We start from the raw sequence: 23,307 nt of genomic DNA on the forward strand, positions 1-23,307 counted from the left end.
AGGTTATTAGAATGAACGAACCTGAAAAAGAGGATTTTAGAATAAAGGAGTCTAGAGAAGTAGTATAGTGGCACCTAGAATAAAAAAAACTGAAATAGAAGAAGCTGAAGTAGACTAAATTAAAATCCAGGGAAATGGAATAGGGTCACCTAGAATGCAATATAATGACATAGGAAATCTAGAACAGAGACTGAGCACTTTGTTGTGCTATGCATAGGACCTGGCATGATCTCCATTCCCTACAGCTCAGTGCAGGAGATGGGCTGAGACCCCCCACAAACTCTGGATACACCAGTGCCCCCCCCAGCTCAGTGCAGGAGATGGGCTGAGACCCCCCACAACCTCTGGATACACCAGTGCCCCCCCCTCCAGCACTGCAGTTAGAGGGATTCCCAGCCGGAGTGTATACACATAGGGGGACATTTATGAGGTCCGGCTATTTTACAAATGTCTCTGCAGCTCCGAAGCTCAGGGGATTTATGTAGACGCTTCGCCCCTCCATATATACCGAGCGCACCGAGCCCATCCGTGCAAAAGTTTTGAAACCTACGCCAGCTCAGAGCTAGTGTAGGTTCCCAAATGATAAATGCAGCGAAGGCAGAGGCCACGCCCCCTCTGCGTGCTGCCGCACCCCCGTAACGCCCCTTTTCCACCCCACTGGCGACAGTGGCGCAGATGGGACCGATGCGAACAAAATATTCACAAAAATACCCTTTGCAAATATTTTTACACCAATCAGCCCCATCTGCGCCTAAAAAAGGCATTTTGGCCTTTTCATCCAGGTCCCATAGTATACACTCCGGCCGTGATCGCTAACGGCCGTGCAAAAAACTGACATGAAGATCATCCAGCTGGGACTGCAGAACTAGCTGGGATGATCTTCACCGACACCGGCCGGGTCGCAGAACAGCTGGTGTCATACGCCGTGTGAACATGGCCTAATACTGCAGTTACATTACTAATAAATCTGCTGCCCATAGCATGTATCATTGCAGGTTCGCAATACAAAGGAATAGGATAGGAATGGCAACGAGAAATCATTAAGGTGCAATTGTAACAAAACTGCAGCAGTATGAAGTAAATGAACCAACTCAATAGGATGCAATTGTAACAACTATAGAAAGACGCAACCGGGGGGAAAACAATGATCCGCAGTAACAGCAGCAGATTTATTGGGAAAGTAACTGCAGTATTATTGAGTAACCACAACAGATGCAATTGTAGAAGCCGCGCCCGCGGCCTCCCTGCATACATATACACTTCCTACTATGGACAGGTCATATACTGCCACACCTGTCTGGACACTTGTGGTGTCCCACCATGGGTGTTGCCATTAGTTACACCCCTCCCCAAAAAAAGTGGTGATGTAGTAGTGATAAAGTTTCGCCACAAGATGTCGCTGTTGTAATTATATGTACTTAGTTGCTGCACAGCAGAAGTATGGAAAGGGTTATTGCTTGCTTATATGTCACATGGATCTGTGGACCAATGAGAGAATCTTCTTCTTCTATCATATCTTTTTTTTATGCACAGCACTCCTGACAAGGACTGTTGATAGGAAGTCACGTGGGTAGAGGAAGTGTAGTGGTTCTTTAAAGTTGGACTCTGTAGAGACAGGATGCAACCAACAGTTTCTCTTCAACTAACTTTACTCAGCCCTATGCAGTGTTAAACCCTTCACAGGAGAGGACAGAGATCATCTCAACCCACACCGTGGACTAGGAGAGTCCCAGTGCAGGGCAGTATCCACAAAGGCAGAAAGCTAGGAACTGATCCGGATAGAGCAAAATTGCTAGAAGCTTATTAACTCGCAACGCAGGTGTCAGCAGGAAGCCCTCAGCATTCCACTCATCCCAGGTAAAAGGGTCTGGGGCTTGTGTCACCCACTAGGACGGGTCCCCTGACACTGGTAGGGCAATAGGTGGTTCATTCCGACAAGAGTCGATGCATGGGCACAAGTATTCTTCTATTTCTACCTCATCCTCCAACATCCCGGCAGAGCACAGTACTACTTGGGTTGAGACTCACACGACATCCTCCTCTCTGCTCCTCTGATTCTTCTTTGTATCTCTCAACACGCAACCCAGGCAGCACGACTGTACCACTCTCTACGCTCTCATCACAGATCTGGATCCTGCACTATTACGTGTATTATCAAGTGTAACAGCACAGCTGTATGTTCTGCTGCACACAAGAACCTTCAGAGTAAACGAGATTATTTATGATAAAGAGACTCTGTGATTCTTCACCCCACTCCGACACAGTGTACACTACATCCTTGGGACACTTCCCCTTTCTGTGGGTGGCGGTTCCAATAGTCCGGGAGGGTCACTACACCACTCCGGACCACCGTGACTATACTAACCCAAGGGACCCTGTAGCAACCCAGCAGGACACTGACCACAGGGGAACAAGGTACAATCGGCCCGGTAAACTAAAAGCAGGTGTGCCACCATACCTGTGTGCCCAACCGGCACTGGCGTCACAACATAACATCACTGGGCCCGGCTGTATCCTGGCCAACCACCATAGATCTGGCGTCATGCTCAGGGCCGGCCTAAGGGGTGTGCGAGCAGTGCGGCTGCACAGGGCGTTGTGCACTCCCAGCAGGAAGGGGGCGCCACCTGCTTCCCCCTGAGGCCATATATCGCCGGCACAGCAGCCTTGCTGAGTGTCAGCAAGGAGAAGCCTTCTCTCCCCCAGACATGTGACTGCAGCCTGGCCCCCTCCCCCGCCCCCCACAGCATCTCCCGGCTCCCCTCCCTCGCCCCCTCTCCCTCCGGATGGAGACATCAGCAGTGTGATCCTCCGCTCTACCTCCTCCACCTCCTCCTCATGGGCAGAGACATCCTCCACTGATCCTTCTGTGTGAGTATATGTATGTGTCTGTGTGTATGTCTGTGTGTTAGTGGAGTGTGTGTTAGTGCTCTGTGTGGTGTGTGTGTGGGGGGAAAACAACTCCTAGCATGCTCCTGTGTGGTGTGTGTGTGGGGAAAACAACTCCTAGCATGCTCCTGTGTGGTGTGTGTGGAATACAACAACAACTCCTAGCATGCTCCTGTGTGGTGTGTGTGGGGGGAAAACAACTCCTAGCATGCTCCTGTGTGGTGTGTGTGGAATACAACAACAACTCCTAGCATGCTCCTGTGTGGTGTGTGTGGAATACAACAACAACTCCCAGCATGCTCCTGTGTGGTGTGTGTGGAATACAACAACAACTCCCAGCATGCTCCTGTGTGGTGTGTGTGGAATACAACAACTCCCAGCATGCTCCTGTGTGGTGTGTGTGGAATACAACAACAACTCCCAGCATGCTCCTGTGTGGTGTGTGTGAAATACAACAGCTCCCAGCATGCTCCTGTGTGGTGTGTGTGGAATACAACAACTCCCAGCATGCTCCTGTGTGGTGTGTGTGGAATACAACAACAACTCCTAGCATGCTCCTGTGGGGTGTGTGTGGGGGGAAAACAACTCCTAGCATGCTCCTGTGTGGTGTGTGTGGAATACAACAACAACTCCTAGCATGCTCCTGTGTGGTGTGTGTGGAATACAACAACAACTCCCAGCATGCTCCTGTGTGGTGTGTGTGGAATACAACAACAACTCCCAGCATGCTCCTGTGTGGTGTGTGTGGAATACAACAACTCCCAGCATGCTCCTGTGTGGTGTGTGTGGAATACAACAACAACTCCAGCATGCTCCTGTGTGGTGTGTGTGAAATACAACAGCTCCCAGCATGCTCCTGTGTGGTGTGTGTGGAATACAACAACTCCCAGCATGCTCCTGTGTGGTGTGTGTGGAATACAACAACAACTCCTAGCATGCTCCTGTGTGGTGTGTGTGGAATACAACAACAACTCCCAGCATGCTCCTGTGTGGTGTGTGTGGAATACAACAACTCCCAGCATGCTCCTGTGTGGTGTGTGTGGAATACAACAACTCCCAGCATGCTCATGTGTGGTGTGTGTGTGTGTGTGTGTGTGTGGAATACAACAGCTCCCAGCATGCTCCTGTGTGGTGTATGTGGAATACAACAACTCCCAGCATGCTCCTGTGTGGTGTGTGGGGGGAATACAACTACTTCCAGCATGCTCCTGTGTGGTGTATGTGGAATACAACAACTCCCAGCATGCTCCTGTGTGGCTGTGTGTGGAATAAAACAAAAACTTCCAGCATGCTCCTGTGTGGTGTGTGTGGAATACAACAACTCCCAGCATGCTCCTGTGTGGTGTGTGTGGAATACAACAACAACTCCCAGCATGCTCCTGTGTGGTGTGTGTGGAATACAACAACTCCCAGCATGCTCCTGTGTGGTGTGTGTGGAATACAACAACAACAACTCCCAGCATGCTCCTGTGTGGTGTGTGTGGAATACAACAACTCCCAGCATGCTCCTGTGTGGTGTGTGTGTGTGGAATACAACTACTTTCAGCATGCTCCTTCGTGGTGTGTGTGGAATACAACAACTCCCAGCATGCTCCTGTGTGGTGTGTGTGGAATACAACAACTCCCAGCATGCTCCTGTGTGGTGTGTGGAATACAACAACTACCAGCATGCTCCTGTGTGGTGTGTGTGGAATACAACAACTCCCAGCATGCTCCTGTGTGGCTGTGTGTGGAATACAACAACTCCCAGCATGCTCCTGTGTGGTGTGTGTGGAATACAACAACTCCCAGCATGCTCCTGTGTGGCTGTGTGTGGAATACAACTCCCAGCATGCTCCTGTGTGGTGTGTGTGGAATACAACAACTCCCAGCATGCTCCTGTGTGGTGTGTGTGTGTGTGTGAAATACAACAACAACAACTCCCAGCATTCTCCTGTGTGTGTGTGTGTGGAATACAACAACAACAACTCCCAGCATGCTCCTGTGTGGTGTGTGTGTGTGGAATACAACAACAACAACTCCCAGCATGCTCCTGTGTGGTGTGTGTGGAATACAACAACAACTCCCAGCATGCTCCTGTGTGGTGTGTGTCGAATACAACAACTCCCAGCATGCTCCTGTGTGGCTGTGTGTGGAATACAACTCCCAGCATGCTCCTGTGTGGTGTGTGTGGAATACAACAACTCCCAGCATGCTCCTGTGTGGTGTGTGTGGAATACAACAACAACTCCCAGCATGCTCCTGTGTGGTGTGTGTGGAATACATCAACTCCCAGCATGCTCCTGTGTGGTGTGTGTGGAATACAACAACAACAACTCCCAGCATGCTCCTGTGTGGTGTGTGTGGAATACAACAACTCCCAGCATGCTCCTGTGTGGTGTGTGTGTGTGGAATACAACTACTTTGAGCATGCTCCTTCGTGGTGTGTGTGCAATACAACAACTCCCAGCATGCTCCTGTGTGGCTGTGTGTGGAATAAAACAAAAACTCCCAGCATGGTCCTGTGTGGTGTGTGTGGAATACAACAACTCCCAGCATGCTCCTGTGTGGTGTGTGTGGAATGCAACAACTCCCAGCATGCTCCTGTGTGGTGTGTGTGGAATACAACAACTCCCAGCATGCTCCTGTGTGGTGTGTGTGGAATACAACAACTCCCAGCATGCTCCTGTGTGGTGTGTGTGGAATACAACAACTCCCAGCATGCTCCTGTGTGGCTGTGTGTGGAATACAACAACTACCAGCATGCTCCTGTGTGGTGTGTGTGGAATACAACAACTCCCAGCATGCTCCTGTGTGGCTGTGTGTGGAATACAACAACTCCCAGCATGCTCCTGTGTGGTGTGTGTGGAATACAACAACTCCCAGCATGCTCCTGTGTGGCTGTGTGTGGAATACAACAACTCCCAGCATGCTCCTGTGTGGTGTGTGTGGAATACAACAACTCCCAGCATGCTCCTGTGTGGTGTGTGTGTGTGTGTGAAATACAACAACAACAACTCCCAGCATTCTCCTGTGTGTGTGTGTGGAATACAACAACAACAACTCCCAGCATGCTCCTGTGTGGTGTGTGTGTGGAATACAACAACAACAACTCCCAGCATGCTCCTGTGTGGTGTGTGTGGAATACAACAACAACTCCCAGCATGCTCCTGTGTGGTGTGTGTCGAATACAACAACTCCCAGCATGCTCCTGTGTGGTGTGTGTGGAATACAACAACAACAACTCCCAGCATGCTCCTGTGTGGTGTGTGTGGAATACAACAACAACTCCCAGCATGCTCCTGTGTGGTGTGTGTGGAATACAACAACAACAACTCCCAGCATTCTCCTGTGTGGTGTGTGTGGAATACAACAACAACTCCCACCATGCTCCTGTGTGGTGTGTGTGGAATACAACAACAACTACCAGCATGCTCCTGTGTGGTGTGTGTGGAATACAACAACAACTCCCAGCATGCTCCTGTGTGGTGTGTATGGAATACAACAACAACAACTCCCAGCATTCTCCTGTGTGGTGTGTGTGGAATACAACAACAACAACTCCCAGCATGCTCCTGTGTGGTGTGTGTGGAATACAACAACAACTCCCAGCATGCTCCTGTGTGGTGTGTGTGGAATACAACAACAACTCCCAGCATGCTCCTGTGTGGTGTGTATGGAATACAACAACAACAACTCCCAGCATGCTCCTGTGTGGTGTGTATGGAATACAACAACAACTCCCAGCATTCTCCTGTGTGGTGTGTGTGTGGAATACAACAACAACAACAACTCCCAGCATGCTCCTGTGTGGTGTGTGTGGAATACAATAACAACAACTCCCAGCATGCTCCTGTGTGGCTGTGTGTGTCTGTGTAAGCAGTATAAGTGTGTCTGTATGTGTATATGTGACTGTATCTGTCTGTGTAAGCAGTATATACAGTGTGTGTCTCCAAGAGATAGATAGGGGGGGGGGGCGCCAAAAGAATATTCTGCACAGGGCGCCATCTACCCTAAGGCCGGCCCTGGTCATGCTTCATACATATACACTAGTATGGACAGGTCATATACTGCCACATCTGTCTGGACACTTATAGGTGGAGGTGTGGTGTACCCCTGGGGTGAGGTTACATCAAAGCAGCGGCCAGTCAGTTGCTAGGTGGTGGTGTGGTGTGACTCCACGCCGGAGGTGGTTGGCCGAGATACAGCCGGACCTTGGAGTCTTACTTTGTGACGTCAGTGCCGGGAGGTACACAGGTATAGCGGCACGCCTGCTTTTAGTTTACAAGGCCGGTTGTCTCCTTCCCCTCTGTGGTCGGTGTCCTGCCGGGCTGCTGCCGGGTCCCTTGGGCTGTAATTTTAATGGTTGGTCAGAGTGGTGTAGTGACCCTCCCGGACTATTGGAACCGCCACCCACAGAAAGGGGAAATGTCCCAAGCTTAGGTGATGTGCTGTGTCGGTGAAAAGCAAAAGATCACAGAGTCTCTATAACTTAAATAAGCCTGGTTTTATTGATACGTGCTTGGGGCGAGGTCACACCATTAGGAGGTCTCTCTGGATAAAGCACGGGGTAACACACTTAACAATAGTTCCAGACAAATACTTGACGATACAGCAACCAAATCTATAGTACTAGGAATACAGTGTAGGATATAGTCGTGCCGACTGAGTAGTGTGCTGAGTGATACAAAGAAGCAGAGGAGCAGAGAGGAGGATGCTGTGAGAGTCCCAACCCAAGTAGTGCTGTGCTCTGCCGGGATGTCGGAGGATGAGGTAGAAGAATACTTAGAAGAAGAAATAGAAGAAGACCTGTGCCCGGGTATTGTCCTTTGCTTAGTCCTCACACCACCTTATGCTCACTAGACTCGGCTGAACCTTCCTAGAGGGTGACACAGGCCCCAGACCTTGTTACCTGGGATGAGCAGAGTGCTGAGGGTTTCCTGCTGACACCCGCGCTGCGAGATAGCGTTCATAGGCTAATTGCAACTTTGCTCTATCAGGATCAGTTCCTAGCTTCTGTGGCTTTTGTGGATACCGTCCTGCACTGTTATTTCTTCTAGCCCACGGCGTGGGTTGAGGTTGTCTCTGGCTGGTCCTCTCCTAGAAGGGTTTAGCACTGCACAGTGTTGTGTAGTGTTACTTGAGAAGAAACTATAAGCTGTGTGCTGTCTTGCTTCCTACCCATACGGGGTACTAGCTAAGACTGAGCTGAGGGCCAGGGCCCAGATGGGAGCACTGTGGAGAGCTTTCTAGCTTGTGTCCTTCCTCCACAATGTCCAACACAGAAAAAACCTTCACACGTCCTCCACCCATGTGACTTCCTTCCCCAACGTAACTATCCTGCACTGTGAGTGGGTGAAGAGAGTAACAGAAGAAGTAGAGAGCTGATCGGAGAGAGAAACAGATTCCTACTGGTCTGCAGATTCATGTAACACAAAGAAATATTAACCCTTTGCATCCTTCAGCTGTGCAGCCTCCAAATACACATAACTAACACAGTGACATCTAGTGGCGAAACTTTAGTACTACTTTCATCCCCACACAAGTACAATAAGTACAGACATTTACGAAGGGTGTATAGAACTGTAACACCTGTGGTAGGACACCACAAAGGCGTTCCCTCCATACATATACACTATTATGGACAGGTCATATACTGCCACATCTGTCTGGACACTTCTAGGTGGAGTATAGGTGGAGGCGCACCCTGCATATACACAACTATGGGCACTTATAAGTGGAGTATAGGTGGAGGCGCACCCTGCATACATATACACAACTATGGGCACTTATAAGTGGAGTATAGGTGGAGGCGCACCCTCCATATACACAACTATGGGCACTTATAAGTGGAGTATAGGTAGAGGCGCACCCTGCATACATATACACAACTATGGGCACTTATAAGTGGAGTATAGGTGGAGGCGCACCCTGCATATATATACACAACTATGGACACTTATAAGTGGACTATAGGTGGAGGCGCACCCTGCATATACACAACTATGGGCACGTATAGGTGGAGTATAGGTAGAGGCGCACCCTGCATACATATTCACAACTATGGGCACTTATAAGTGGAGTATAGGTGGAGGCGCACCCTGCATATACACAACTATGGACACTTCTAGGTGGAGTATAGGTGGAGGCGCACCCTGCATATACACAACTATGGACACTTATAAGTGGAGTATAGGTGGAGGCGCACCCTGCATATACACAACTATGGACACTTATAAGTGGAGTATAGGTGGAGGCGCACCCTGCATATACACAACTATGGACACTTATAAGTGGAGTATAGGTGGAGGCGCACCCTGCATATACACAACTATGGACACTTATAAGTGGAGTATAGGTGGAGGCGCACCCTGCATATACACAACTATGGACACTTATAAGTGGAGTATAGGTGGAGGCGCACCCTGCATATACACAACTATGGGCACTTCTAGGTGGAGTATAGGTGGAGGCGCACCCTGCATACATATACACAACTATGGACACTTATAAGTGGAGTATAGGTGGAGGCGCACCCTGCATATATATACACAACTATGGGCACTTATAGGTGGAGGCGCACCCTGCATATACACAACTATGGGCACTTATAAGTGGAGTATAGGTGGAGGCGCACCCTGCATACATATACACAACTATGGGCACTTATAAGTGGAGTATAGATGGAGGCGCACCCTGCATATACACAACTATGGGCACGTATAGGTGGAGTATAGGTGGAGGCACACCCTGCATACATATACACAACTATGGGCACGTATAAGTGGAGTATAGGTGGAGGCGCACCCTGCATATACACAACTATGGGCACTTATAAGTGGAGTATAGGTGGAGGCGCACCCTGCATATACACAACTATGGGCACTTCTAGGTGGAGTATAGGTGGAGGCGCACCCTGCATATACACAACTATGGACACTTATAAGTGGAGTATAGGTGGAGGCGCACCCTGCATACATATACACAACTATGGGCACTTATAAGTGGAGTATAGGTGGAGGCGCACCCTGCATATACACAACTATGGGCACGTATAGGTGGAGTATAGGTGGAGGCGCACCCTGCATACATATAGACAACTATGGACACTTATAAGTGGAGTATAGGTGGAGGCGCACCCTGCATATACACAACTATGGACACTTATAAGTGGAGTATAGGTGGAGGCGCACCCTGCATATACACAACTATGGGCACTTATAAGTGGAGTATAGGTGGAGGCGCACCCTGCATATACACAACTATGGGCACTTCTAGGTGGAGTATAGGTGGAGGCGCACCCTGCATACATATACACAACTATGGGCACTTATAAGTGGAGTATAGGTGGAGGCGCACCCTGCATACATATACACAACTATGGGCACTTATAAGTGGAGTATAGGTGGAGGCGCACCCTGCATATACACAACTATGGGCACGTATAGGTGGAGTATAGGTGGAGGCGCACCCTGCATACATATACACAACTATGGGCACTTATAAGTGGAGTATAGGTGGAGGCGCACCCTGCATATACACAACTATGGGCACGTATAGGTGGAGTATAGGTGGAGGCGCACCCTGCATATACACAACTATGGACACTTATAAGTGGAGTATAGGTGGAGGCGCACCCTACATACATATACACAACTATGGACACTTATAAGTGGAGTATAGGTGGAGGCGCACCCTGCATACATATACACAACTATGGACACTTATAAGTGGAGTATAGGTGGAGGCGCACCCTGCATATTCACAACTATGGACACTTATAAGTGGAGTATAGGTGGAGGCGCACCCTGCATATACACAACTATGGACACTTATAAGTGGAGTATAGGTGGAGGCACACCCTGCATACATATACACAACTATGGGCACTTCTAGGTGGAGTATAGGTGGAGGCGCACCCTGCATATACACAACTATGGACACTTCTAGGTGGAGTATAGGTGGAGGCGCACCCTGCATATACACAACTATGGGCACTTCTAGGTGGAGTACAGGTGGAGGCGCACCCTGCATATATATACACAACTATGGGCACTTATAAGTGGAGTATAGGTGGAGGCGCATCCTGCATATACACAACTATGGGCACTTCTAGGTGGAGTATAGGTGGAGGCGCACCCTGCATATACACAACTATGGACACTTCTAGGTGGAGTATAGGTGGAGGCGCACCCTGCATATACACAACTATGGGCACTTCTAGGTGGAGTACAGGTGGAGGCGCACCCTGCATATATATACACAACTATGGGCACTTATAAGTGGAGTATAGGTGGAGGCGCATCCTGCATATACACAACTATGGGCACTTCTAGGTGGAGTATAGGTGGAGGCGCACCCTGCATATACACAACTATGGGCACTTCTAGGTGGAGTACAGGTGGAGGCGCACCCTGCATATATATACACAACTATGGGCACTTCTAGGTGGAGTACAGGTGGAGGCGCTGGATGCGGTGACTACATTGCACCATACAAGCGCCGTCGTGTATATAATAACCCCTGAAAGGTTCAGAGACTCAGGAATCCATTCTGGCGTCACATCTTATCCCTTCCGCCACCTGCACAGCGTACAGCAACTCCTAGTACTGTGCCAGTGCCGAGACCGGGGGTATCCGGGGGTACCCGGGGGGGGCGGCCATAGCTGCTACCAGTCCTAAGCACCGTGACAAGTGCCTATATGCTGCCCCCTAGGTTACTGCACCCGGTGCCTGCTACACGTCTACGGCCCCTCCCCCAGGTTTCCCCATCTACAGCAATAGATGGGAAGCTTGGGGGAGGGGTCAGAGATGGGAAGCTTGGGGGAGGGGCCGGAGATGGGAAGCTTGGGGGAGGGGTCGGAGGTGGAAAGTTTGGGGGAGGGGCCGGAGATGGGAAGCTTGGGGGAGGGGCCGGAGATGGAAAGTTTGGGGGAGGGTCCGGAGATGGGAAGCTTGGGGGAGGGGCCGGAGATGGAAAGTTTGGGGGAGGGTCCGGAGATGGGAAGCTTGGAGAAGGGGCAGTAGATGGGAAGCTTGGGGGAGGGGCCTGAGATGGGAAGCTTAAGGGAGGGGCGGGAGATGGTAAGCTTGAGGGAGGGGCCGTAGATGGGAAGCTTGGGGGAGGGGCCATAGATGGGAAGCTTGGGGGAGGGGCCGTAGATGAGAGGCTTGGGGGAGGGGCCGTAGATGAGAGGCTTGGGGGAGGGGCCGTAGATGGGAGGCTTGGGGGAGGGGCCTTAGATAGGAAGCTTGGGGGAGGGGCCGTAGATGGGAGGCTTGGGGGAGGGGCCGTAGATGGGAAGCTTGGGGGAGGGGACATACATGGTAAGCTTGGGGGAGGGGCCGGAGATGGGAAGCTTAATGGAGGGTCCGGAGAGGAGAAGCTTGGGGGAGGGGCCGTAGATGGAAGGCTTGGGGGAGGGGCCTTACATGGGAAGCTTGGGGGAGGGGCCGTAGATGGGAGGCTTGGGGGAGGGGCCTTAGATGGGATGCTTAAGGGTGGGGCCGTAGATGGGAAGCCTAAGGGAGGGGCCGTAGATGGGAAGCCTAAGGGAGGGGCCGGAGATGGTAAGCTTGGGGGAGGGGCCGTAGATAGGAAGCATGGTAGAAGGGGCCGTAGATGAGAGGCTTGGGGGAGGGGCCGTAGATGGGAGGCTTGGGGGAGGGGCCTTAGATGGGAAGATTGGGGGAGGGGCCGTAGATGGGAAGCTTGGGGAGGGGCCGGATATGGGAGGCTTGGGGGAGGGGCTGTAGATGGGAAGCTTGGGGGAGGGGCCGTAGATGGAAAGCTTGGGGGAGGGGCCGTAGATGGGAAGCTTGGGGTAGGGGCCATAGATGGGAAGCTTGGGGGAGGGGCCGGAGATGGGAAGCTTAATGGAGGGTCCGGAGAGGAGAAGCTTGGGGGAGGGGCCGTAGATGGAAGGCTTGGGGGAGTGGCCTTACATGGGAAGCTTGGGGGAGGGGCCGTAGATGGGAGGCTTTGGGGAGGGGCCTTAGATGGGAAGCTTAAGGGAGGGGCCGTAGATGGGAAGCCAAAGGGAGGGGCCGGAGATGGTAAGCTTGGGGGAGGGGCCGTAGATGGGAAGCTTGGGGGAGGGGCCGTAGATGAGAGGCTTGGGGGAGGGGCCGTAGATGGGAGGCTTGGGGGAGGGGCTTTAGATGGGAAGATTGGGGGAGGGGCCGTAGATGGGAAGCTTGGGGAGGGGCCGGATATGGGAGGCTTGGGGGAGGGGCTGTAGATGGGAAGCTTGGGGAGGGGCCGTAGATGGGAAGCTTGGGGGAAGGGCCGTAGATGGGAAGCTTGGGGTAGGGGCCGTAGATGGGAAGCTTGGGGGAGGGGCCGGAGATGGGAAGCTTGAGGGAGGGGCCGTAGATGGGAAGCTTGGGGGAGGCGCAGTAGATGGGAAGCTTAGGGGAGGGGCCGGAGATGGGAAGTTTGGGGGACGGGCCGTAGATGGGAAGCTTCGGGGAGGGGCCGTAGATGGGAAGCTTGGAGGAGGGGCAGTAGATGGAAATCTTGGGGGAGGGGCCGTAGATGGGAAGCTTGGAGGAGGGGCAGTAGATGGGAAGCTTGGGGGTGGGCAGTAGATAAGAAGCTTGGGGGAGGGTCTGGAGATGTTAAGCTTGGGGGAGGGGCCCGAGATGGTAAGCTTGGGGGAGGGGCCGTACATGGTAAGCTTGGGGGAGGGGCCGTACAGGGGAAGCTTGGGGGAGGGGCAGTAGATGGGAAGCTTGGAAGAGGGGCCAGAGATGGGAATCTTGGGGGAGGGGCCATAGATGGGAATCTTGGTGGAGGGGCCGTAGACGTGTAGCAGGCACCTCTGCCCCTCCCCCAAGCTTCCCATCTACTGCCCCTCCCCCAAGCTTACCATATACTGCCCCTCCCCCAAGCTTCCCACCTAATGGCCCTCCCCCAAGCTTCCCATCTACTGCCCCTCCCCCAAGCTTCTAATCTACTGCCCCTCCCCCAAGCTTCTAATCTACTGCCCCTCCCCCAAGCTTCCCACCTACTGCCCCTCCCCCAAGCTTCCCATCTACTGCCCCTCACCGTATTTCAGAGGATTCCTTACTTGCCCTCTATTAACCCATGCAGCTGTAATGCCCCCTCACCGGCTCCAGGTCTTGAAGGTATTACTGGCTCTCTTGAAGAGGAAACCTTCAATAACCACCTGGGAGGAGTCTCCATCACCTTGATGTACAGCGTCCTCATCAGAGACGTCCTGCGGGCAACAAGATATTACAGTGAGAGGATGGATGGTCAATGGTCAATAGACGGAGGATGGGACAGAAGTGGTGGGGGGCAGGGGAAGCCAACCTCATCTCCAGTATATATATATATACAGCAGTATCCTCCCCCTCATCTCCAGTATATATATATACAGCAGTGTCCTCCCTCATCTCCAGTATATATATATATAGCAGTGTCCTCCCCCTCATCTCCAGTATACATAGCAGTGTCCTCCCCCATCTCCAGTATACATAGCAGTGTCCTCCCTCATCTCCAGTATACATAGCAGTGTCCTCCCCCTCATCTCCAGTATATATATATATATGCACTCTTGTGACCGCAAGCATTGTTTCGCTTGCGGTCACAAGAGTCTCCGGCTGCCTCCGGCTGATGCGCGGCTGCCGGGGGTGTCCGGTCCTCTCCCCGGCAGCGCGCGCATCACACAGCTCCTAGTGCCGCCTGGGGCCCTGTCTTCCGGTACTGGGAGCGCACGTACCGGAAGTCAGGACGGGACACCCCCGGCAGCCGCGCATCAGACGGAGGCAGCCGGAGAGAGGATCAACGGGGGAACGCAGGGTAGGTGAGTTGTATTTTGTTATTTTTGTGTTATTTACTCACTGGGAAGCATCTATAAGGGGGGGGGGGGAGAGGGGGACCAGCTATAAGGGGAGGGGGGAGAGGGGGACCAGCTATAAGGGGAGGGGGGAGAGGGGGACCATCTATAAGGGGGGAGAGGGGGACCAGCTATAAGGGGAGGGGGGAGAGGGGGACCATCTATAAGGGGGGAAAGAGGGGGACCATCTATAAGGGGGGAGAGGGGGACCATCTATAAGGGGGGAAGAGGGGGACCATCTATAAGGGGGGGGGGGGAGAGGGGGACTATCTATAAGGGGGGAGAGGGGGACCATCTATAAGGGGGGAAGAGGGGGACCATCTATAAGGGAGGGGGAAGAGGGGGACCATCTATAAGGGAGGGGGAAGAGGGGGACCATCTATAAGGGAGGGGGAGAGGGGGACCATCTATAAGGGGGGAAGAGGGGGACCATCTATAAGGGAGGGGGGAAGAGGGGGACCATCTATAAGGGGGGGAGAGGGGGACCATCTATAAGGGGGGAAGAGGGGGACGATCTATAAGGGGGGGAAGAGGGGGACCATCTATAAGGGGGGAAGAGGGGGACCATCTATAAGGGGGGGGAAAGAGGGGGACCATCTATAAGGGGGGAAAGAGGGGGACCATCTATAAGGGGGGAAAGAGGGGGACCATCTATAAGGAGGGAAGAGGGGGACCATCTATAAGGGGGGGAAAGAGGGGGACCATCTATAAGGGGGGGAAGAGGGGGACCATCTATAAGGGGGGGAAAGAGGGGGACCATCTATAAGGGGGGAAAGAGGGGGACCATCTATAAGGGGGGAAAGAGGGGGACCATCTATAAGGGGGGAAGAGGGGGACCATCTATAAGGGGGGAGAGGGGGACCATCTATAAGGGGGGGAAGAGGGTGACCATTTATAAGGGAGGGGGGAGAGGGGGACCATCTATAAGGGAGGGGGGAGAGGGGGACCATCTATAAGGGGGGGGGGGAGAGGGATACCATCTATAAGGGGGGAAGAGGGGGACCATCTATAAGGGGGGGAAGAGGGGGTCCATCTATAAGGGGGGAGAGGGGGACCATCTATAAGGGGGGAAGAGGGGAACCATCTATAAGGGGGGAAGAGGGGGACCATCTATAAGGGGGGGAAAGAGGGGGACCATCTATAAGAAGGGAAAGAGGGGGACCATCTATAGAGGGGGTAAGAGGGGGACCATCTATAAGGGGGAGAGAGGGGGACCATCTATAAGGGGGGAAGAGGGGGACCATCTATAAGGGGGGAAAGAGGGGGACCATCTATAAGGGGGGAAGAGGGGACCATCTATAAGGGGGGAAAGAGGGGGACCATCTATAAGGGGGAGAGAGGGGGACCATCTATAAGGGGGGAAAGAGGGGGACCATCTATAAGGGGGGAAAGAGGGGGACCATCTATAAGGGGGAGAGAGGGGGACCATCTATAAGGGGGGGAAAGGGGGGGCAGCTATAAAGGAGGGGAAAGAGGGGGACCATCTATAAAGGGAGGGGGAGAGGGGGACCATCTATAAGGGAGGGGGGAGAGGGGGACTATCCATAAGGGGGGAGAGGGGGACCATCTATAAGGGGGGAAGAGGGGGACCATCTATAAGGGGGGAAGAGGGGGACCATCTATAAAGGGAGGGGGGAGAGGGGGACTATCCATAAGGGGGGGAGAGGGGGATCATCTATAAGGGGAGGGGAGAGGGGGACTATCCATAAGGGGGGAGAGGTGGACCATCTATAGGGGGGAAGAGGGGGACCATCTATAAGGGGGGAAGAGGGGGACCATCTATAAGGGGGGAAGAGGGGGACCATCTATAAGGGGGGAAGAGGGGGACCATCTATAAGGGGGGAAAGAGGGGGACCATCTATAAGGGGGGAAAGAGGGGGACCATCTATAAGGGGGGGAAAGAGGGGGACCATCTATAAGGGGGGAAAGAGGGGGACCATCTATAAGGGGGGAAAGAGGGGGACCATCTATAAAGGGAGGGGGGAGAGGGGGACCATCTATAAGGGAGGGGGGGAGAGGGGGACTATCCATAAGGGGGGAGAGGGGGACCATCTATAAGGGGGGAAGAGGGGAACCATCTATAAGGGGGGAAGAGGGGGACCATCTATAAGGGGGGGAAAGAGGGGGACCATCTATAAGAAGGGAAAGAGGGGGACCATCTATAGAGGGGGTAAGAGGGGGACCATCTATAAGGGGGAGAGAGGGGGACCATCTATAAGGGGGGAAAGGGGGGGCAGCTATAAAGGAGGGGAAAGAGGGGGACCATCTATAAAGGGAGGGGGAGAGGGGGACCATCTATAAGGGAGGGGGGAGAGGGGGACTATCCATAAGGGGGGAGAGGGGGACCATCTATAAGGGGGGAAGAGGGGGACCATCTATAAGGGGGGAAGAGGGGGACCATCTATAAAGGGAGGGGGGAGAGGGGGACCATCTATAAGGGAGGGGGGAGAGGGGGACTATCCATAAGGGGGGGAGAGGGGGATCATCTATAAGGGGAGGGGAGAGGGGGACTATCCATAAGGGGGGAGAGGGGGACCATCTATAAGGGGGGAAGAGGGGGACCATCTATAAGGGGGGAAGAGGGGGACCATCTATAAGGGGGGAAGAGGGGGACCATCTATAAGGGGGGAAGAGGGGGACCATCTATAAGGGGGGGAAAGAGGGGGACCATCTATAAGGGGGGAAAGAGGGGGACCATCTATAAGGGGGGAAAGAGGGGGACCATCTATAAGGGGGGAAAGAGGGGGACCATCTATAAGGGGGGAAAGAGGGGGACCATCTATAAGGGGGGAAAGAGGGGGACCATCTATAAGGGAGGGGGGGAGAGGGGGACCATCTATAAGGGAGGGGGGAGAGGGGGACCATCTATAAGGGGGGGGGAGAGGGATACCATCTATAAGGGAGAGGGGACCATCTATAAGGGGGGGGAAGAGGGGGTCCATCTATAAGGGGGGAGAGGGGGACCATCTATAAGGGGGGAAGAGGGGGACCATCTATAAGGGGGGAAGAGGGGGAACATCTATAAGGGGGGAAGAGGGGGACCATCTATAAGGGGGGGAAAGAGGGGGACCATCTATAAGAAGGGAAAGAGGGGGACCATCTATAAGGGGGAGAGAGGGGGGGCAGCTATAAAGGAGGGGAAAGACGGGGACCATCTATAAAGGGAGGGGGAGAGGGGGACCATCTATAAGGGAGGGGTGAGAGGGGGACTATCCATAAGGGGGGAGAGGGGGACCATCTATAAGGGGGGAAGAGGGGGACCATCTATAAGGGGGGAAGAGGGGGACCATCTATAAAGGGAGGGGGGAGAGGGGGACCATCTATAAGGGAGGGGGGAGAGGGGGACTATCCATAAGGGGGGGGAGAGGGGGACCATCTATAAGGGGAGGGGAGAGGGGGACCATCTATAAGGGGGGAAGAGGGGGACCATCTATAAGGGGGGAAGAGGGGGACCATCTATAAGGGGGGGAAGAGGGGGACCATCTATGACGGGGGAAGAGGGGGACCATCTATAAGGGGGGAAGAGGGGGACCATCTATAAGGGGGAAGAGGGGGACCATCTATAAGGGGGGAAGAGGGGGACCATCTATAAGGGGGAAGAGGGGGACCATCTATAAGGGGGGAAGAGGGGGACCATCTATAAGGGGGGGGAGGAGGGGGACCATCTATGACGGGGGAAGAGGGGGACCATCTATAAGGGGGGAAGAGGGGGACCATCTATAAGGGGGAAGAGGGGGACCATCTATAAGGGGGGAAGAGGGGGACCATCTATAAGGGGGGAAGAGGGGGACCATCTATAAGGGGGGAAGAGGGGGACCATCTATAAGGGGGGAAGAGGGGGACCATCTATAAGGGGGGGAAGAGGGGGACCATCTATAAGGGGGGAAAGAGGGGGACCATCTATAAGGGGGGAAAGAGGGGGACCATCTATAAAGGGGGGGGGGCAGAGGGGGACCATCGATAAGGGGGGGGGGGCAGAGGGGGACCATCTATAAGGGGGGAAGAGGGGGACCATCTATAAGGGGGGGAAGAGGGGGACCATCTATGACGGGGGGCAGAGGGGGACAATCTATAAGGGGGGAAAGAGGGGGACCATCTATAAGGGGGGAAAGAGGGGGACCATCTATAAAGGGGGGGGGCAGAGGGGGACCATCGATAAGGGGGGGGGGGCAGAGGGGGACCATCTATAGAGGGGGAAAGAGGGGGACCATCTATAAGGGGGGAAGAGGGGGACCATCTATAGAGGGGGAAAGAGGGGGACCATCTATAGAGGGGGAAAGAGGGGGACCATCTATAAGGGGGGAAGAGGGGGACCATCTATAGAGGGGGAAAGAGGGGGACCATCTATAGAGGGGGAAAGAGGGGGACCAGCTATAGAGGGGGAAAGAGGGGGACCAGCTATAAAGAGGGAAAGAGGGGTACCATCTATAAGGGGGGAAAGAGGGGGACCATCTATAGAGGGGGGAAAAGGGGGACCATCTATAGAGGGGGGAAGAGGGGGACCATCTATAAGGGGGGAAGAGGGGGACCATCTATAAGGGGGGAGAGGGGGACCATCTATGACGGGGGGCAGAGGGGGACCATCTATAAGGGGGGAAAGAGGGGGACCATCTATAAGGGGGGAAAGAGGGGGACCATCTATAAGGGGGGGGGGGCAGAGGGGGACCATCGATAAGGGGGGGGGCAGAGGGGGACCATCTATAGAGGGGGACTATCTCCTATAGGATTAGCACCCTCCTCTCCTGACATCCTCTGTGCTGCTGTGACCTTGGGGGGGGGGGGGGGCAACATCAGGGGACCAGGTGAGGTGGCGATATGTTTATTGGGAGCAATGGAGGTGGGGTGGGCAATGCTTACTGGGGGCAGCAAGGGACCAAACATTATGTTTATTGGGGACAGTGGGGAGGGGAGGCAGTAGCAGATTATAATGTGGGCGAATTGACTGGGGGGGGCAGAGTACATTTCTCCAGTATACATAGCAGTATCCTCCCCCATCTCCAGTATACATAGCAGTGTCCTCCCTCATCTCCAGTATACATAGCAGTGTCCTCCCTCATCTCCAGTATACATAGCAGTGTCCTCTCTCATCTCCAGTATACATAGCAGTGTCCTCCCTCATCTCCAGTATACATAGCAGTATCCCCCCTCATCTCCAGTATACATAGCAGTGTCCTCCCTCATCTCCAGTATACATAGCAGTATCCTCCCCCATCTCCAGTATACATAGCAGTGTCCTCCCTCACCTCCAGTATACATAGCAGTGTCCTCCCCCTCATCTCCAGTATACATAGCAGTGTCCTCCCCCATCTCCAGTATACATAGCAGTGTCCTCCCTCATCTCCAGTATACATAGCAGTGTCCTCCCTCATCTCCAGTATACATAGCAGTATCCTCCCCCATCTCCAGTATACATAGCAGTATCCTCCCCCATCTCCAGTATACATAGCAGTGTCCTCCCTCATCTCCAGTATACATAGCAGTATCCTCCCCCATCTCCAGTATACATAGCAGTATCCTCCCCCATCTCCAGTATACATAGCAGTATCCTCCCCCATCTCCAGTATACATAGCAGTGTCCTCCCCCTCATCTCCAGTATACATAGCAGTGTCCTCCCTCATCTCCAGTATACATAGCAGTGTCCTCCCTCATCTCCAGTATACATAGCAGTGTCCTCCCTCATCTCCAGTATACATAGCAGTGTCCTCCCTCATCTCCAGTATACATAGCAGTATCCTCCCTCATCTCCAGTATACATAGCAGTGTCCTCCCTCTCATCTCCAGTATACATAGCAGTGTCCTCCCCCATCTCCAGTATACATAGCAGTATCCTCCCTCATCTCCAGTATACATAGCAGTGTCCTCCCCCATCTCCAGTATACATAGCAGTATCCCCCCTCATCTCCAGTATACATAGCAGTGTCCTCCCTCATCTCCAGTATACATAGCAGTGTCCTCCCCCTCATCTCCAGTATACATAGCAGTGTCCTCCCTCATCTCCAGTATACATAGCAGTGTCCTCCCTCATCTCCAGTATACATAGCAGTGTCCTCCCTCATCTCCAGTATACATAGCAGTGTCCTCCCTCATCTCCAGTATACATAGCAGTATCCTCCCTCATCTCCAGTATACATAGCAGTGTCCTCCCTCTCATCTCCAGTATACATAGCAGTGTCCTCCCCCATCTCCAGTATACATAGCAGTGTCCTCCCTCTCATCTCCAGTATACATAGCAGTATCCTCCTCCCTCATCTCCAGTATACATAGCAGTATCCTCCTCCCTCATCTCCAGTATACATAGCAGTATCCTCCTCCCTCATCTCCAGTATACATAGCAGTGTCCTCCCTCCCTCTCATCTCCAGTATACATAGCAGTGTCCTCCCTCATCTCCAGTATACATAGCAGTGTCCTCCCTCATCTCCAGTATACATAGCAGTGTCCTCCCCCTCATCTCCAGTATACATAGCAGTATCCTCCCTCATCTCCAGTATACATAGCAGTGTCCTCCCTCTCATCTCCAGTATACATAGCAGTGTCCTCCCCCTCATCTCCAGTATACATAGCAGTGTCCTCCCCCTCATCTCCAGTATACATAGCAGTGTCCTCCCTCTCATCTCCAGTATATATAGCAGTGTCCTCCCTCTCATCTCCAGTATACATAGCAGTGTCCTCCCCCATCTCCAGTATACATAGCAGTGTCCTCCCTCATCTCCAGTATACATAGCAGTGTCCTCCCTCTCATCTCCAGTATACATAGCAGTGTCCTCCCTCCCTCTCATCTCCAGTATACATAGCAGTGTCCTCCCTCATCTCCAGTATACATAGCAGTGTCCTCCCTCATCTCCAGTATACATAGCAGTGTCCTCCCTCATCTCCAGTATACATAGCAGTGTCCTCCCTCATCTCCAGTATACATAGCAGTGTCCTCCCTCATCTCCAGTATACATAGCAGTGTCCTCCCTCATCTCCAGTATACATAGCAGTGTCCTCCCCTCATCTCCAGTATACATAGCAGTGTCCTCCCTCATCTCCAGTATACATAGCAGTGTCCTCCCTCATCTCCAGTATACATAGCAGTGTCCTCCCTCTCATCTCCAGTATACATAGCAGTGTCCCCCCTCATCTCCAGTATACATAGCAGTATCCTCCCTCTCATCTCCAGTATACATAGCAGTGTCCTCCCTCATCTCCAGTATACATAGCAGTATCCTCCCTCTCATCTCCAGTATACATAGCAGTGTCCTCCCCCTCATCTCCAGTATACATAGCAGTGTCCTCCCTCATCTCCAGTATACATAGCAGTGTCCTCCCTCATCTCCAGTATACATAGCAGTGTCCTCCCTCATCTCCAGTATACATAGCAGTGTCCTCCCTCATCTCCAGTATACATAGCAGTGTCCTCCCTCATCTCCAGTATACATAGCAGTGTCCTCCCTCATCTCCAGTATACATAGCAGTGTCCTCCCTCTCATCTCCAGTATACATAGCAGTGTCCTCCCCCATCTCCAGTATACATAGCAGTGTCCTCCCTCATCTCCAGTATACATAGCAGTGTCCTCCCCCTCATCTCCAGTATACATAGCAGTGTCCTCCCTCATCTCCAGTATACATAGCAGTAGTCCTCCCTCATCTCCAGTATACATAGCAGTGTCCTCCCTCATCTCCAGTATACATAGCAGTGTCCTCCCTCATCTCCAGTATACATAGCAGTGTCCTCCCTCATCTCCAGTATACATAGCAGTGTCCTCCCCCTCATCTCCAGTATACATAGCAGTGTCCTCCCTCATCTCCAGTATACATAGCAGTATCCTCCCTCATCTCCAGTATACATAGCAGTGTCCTCCCTCATCTCCAGTATACATAGCAGTGTCCTCCCTCATCTCCAGTATACATAGCAGTGTCCTCCCCCATCTCCAGTATACATAGCAGTGTCCTCCCTCATCTCCAGTATACATAGCAGTATCCTCCCCCATCTCCAGTATACATAGCAGTGTCCTCCCTCATCTCCAGTATACATAGCAGTATCCCCCCTCATCTCCAGTATACATAGCAGTGTCCTCCCCCATCTCCAGTATACATAGCAGTGTCCTCCCTCTCATCTCCAGTATACATAGCAGTGTCCTCCCTCTCATCTCCAGTATACATAGCAGTATCCTCCCTCATCTCCAGTATACATAGCAGTGTCCTCCCTCTCATCTCCAGTATACATAGCAGTATCCTCCCTCATCTCCAGTATATATAGCAGTGTCCTCCCTCATCTCCAGTATACATAGCAGTATCCTCCCTCTCATCTCCAGTATACATAGCAGTGTCCTCCCTCATCTCCAGTATACATAGCAGTGTCCTCCCTCTCATCTCCAGTATACATAGCAGTGTCCTCCCTCATCTCCAGTATACATAGCAGTGTCCTCCCTCTCATCTCCAGTATACATAGCAGTGTCCTCCCTCATCTCCAGTATACATAGCAGTGTCCTCCCTCTCATCTCCAGTATACATAGCAGTGTCCCCCCTCATCTCCAGTATACATAGCAGTGTCCTCCCTCATCTCCAGTATACATAGCAGTGTCCTCCCTCAACTCAGTATACATAGCAGTGTCCTCC

At 52.7% G+C, this 23,307-nt stretch overlaps 1 protein-coding gene across 3 annotated transcripts in view; it reads right to left on the reverse strand.

Moving 5' to 3' along the window:
- The window catches only part of ACAP1 (ArfGAP with coiled-coil, ankyrin repeat and PH domains 1), a 215,977-nt gene that overhangs the window by 69,260 nt on the left and 123,410 nt on the right, over positions 1–23,307 (reverse strand). For all 3 annotated transcript variants that reach the window (XM_069950340.1, XM_069950350.1, XM_069950331.1), the window contains exon 10: positions 13,977–14,086. In XM_069950340.1, coding sequence (XP_069806441.1) covers positions 13,977–14,086 — 110 coding nt within the window. The remainder of the gene's footprint in view (positions 1–13,976; positions 14,087–23,307) is intronic.

The sequence above is a fragment of the Dendropsophus ebraccatus genome, chromosome 1 (assembly GCF_027789765.1).
Source record: "Dendropsophus ebraccatus isolate aDenEbr1 chromosome 1, aDenEbr1.pat, whole genome shotgun sequence".
Classification (NCBI taxonomy): domain Eukaryota; kingdom Metazoa; phylum Chordata; class Amphibia; order Anura; family Hylidae; genus Dendropsophus; species Dendropsophus ebraccatus.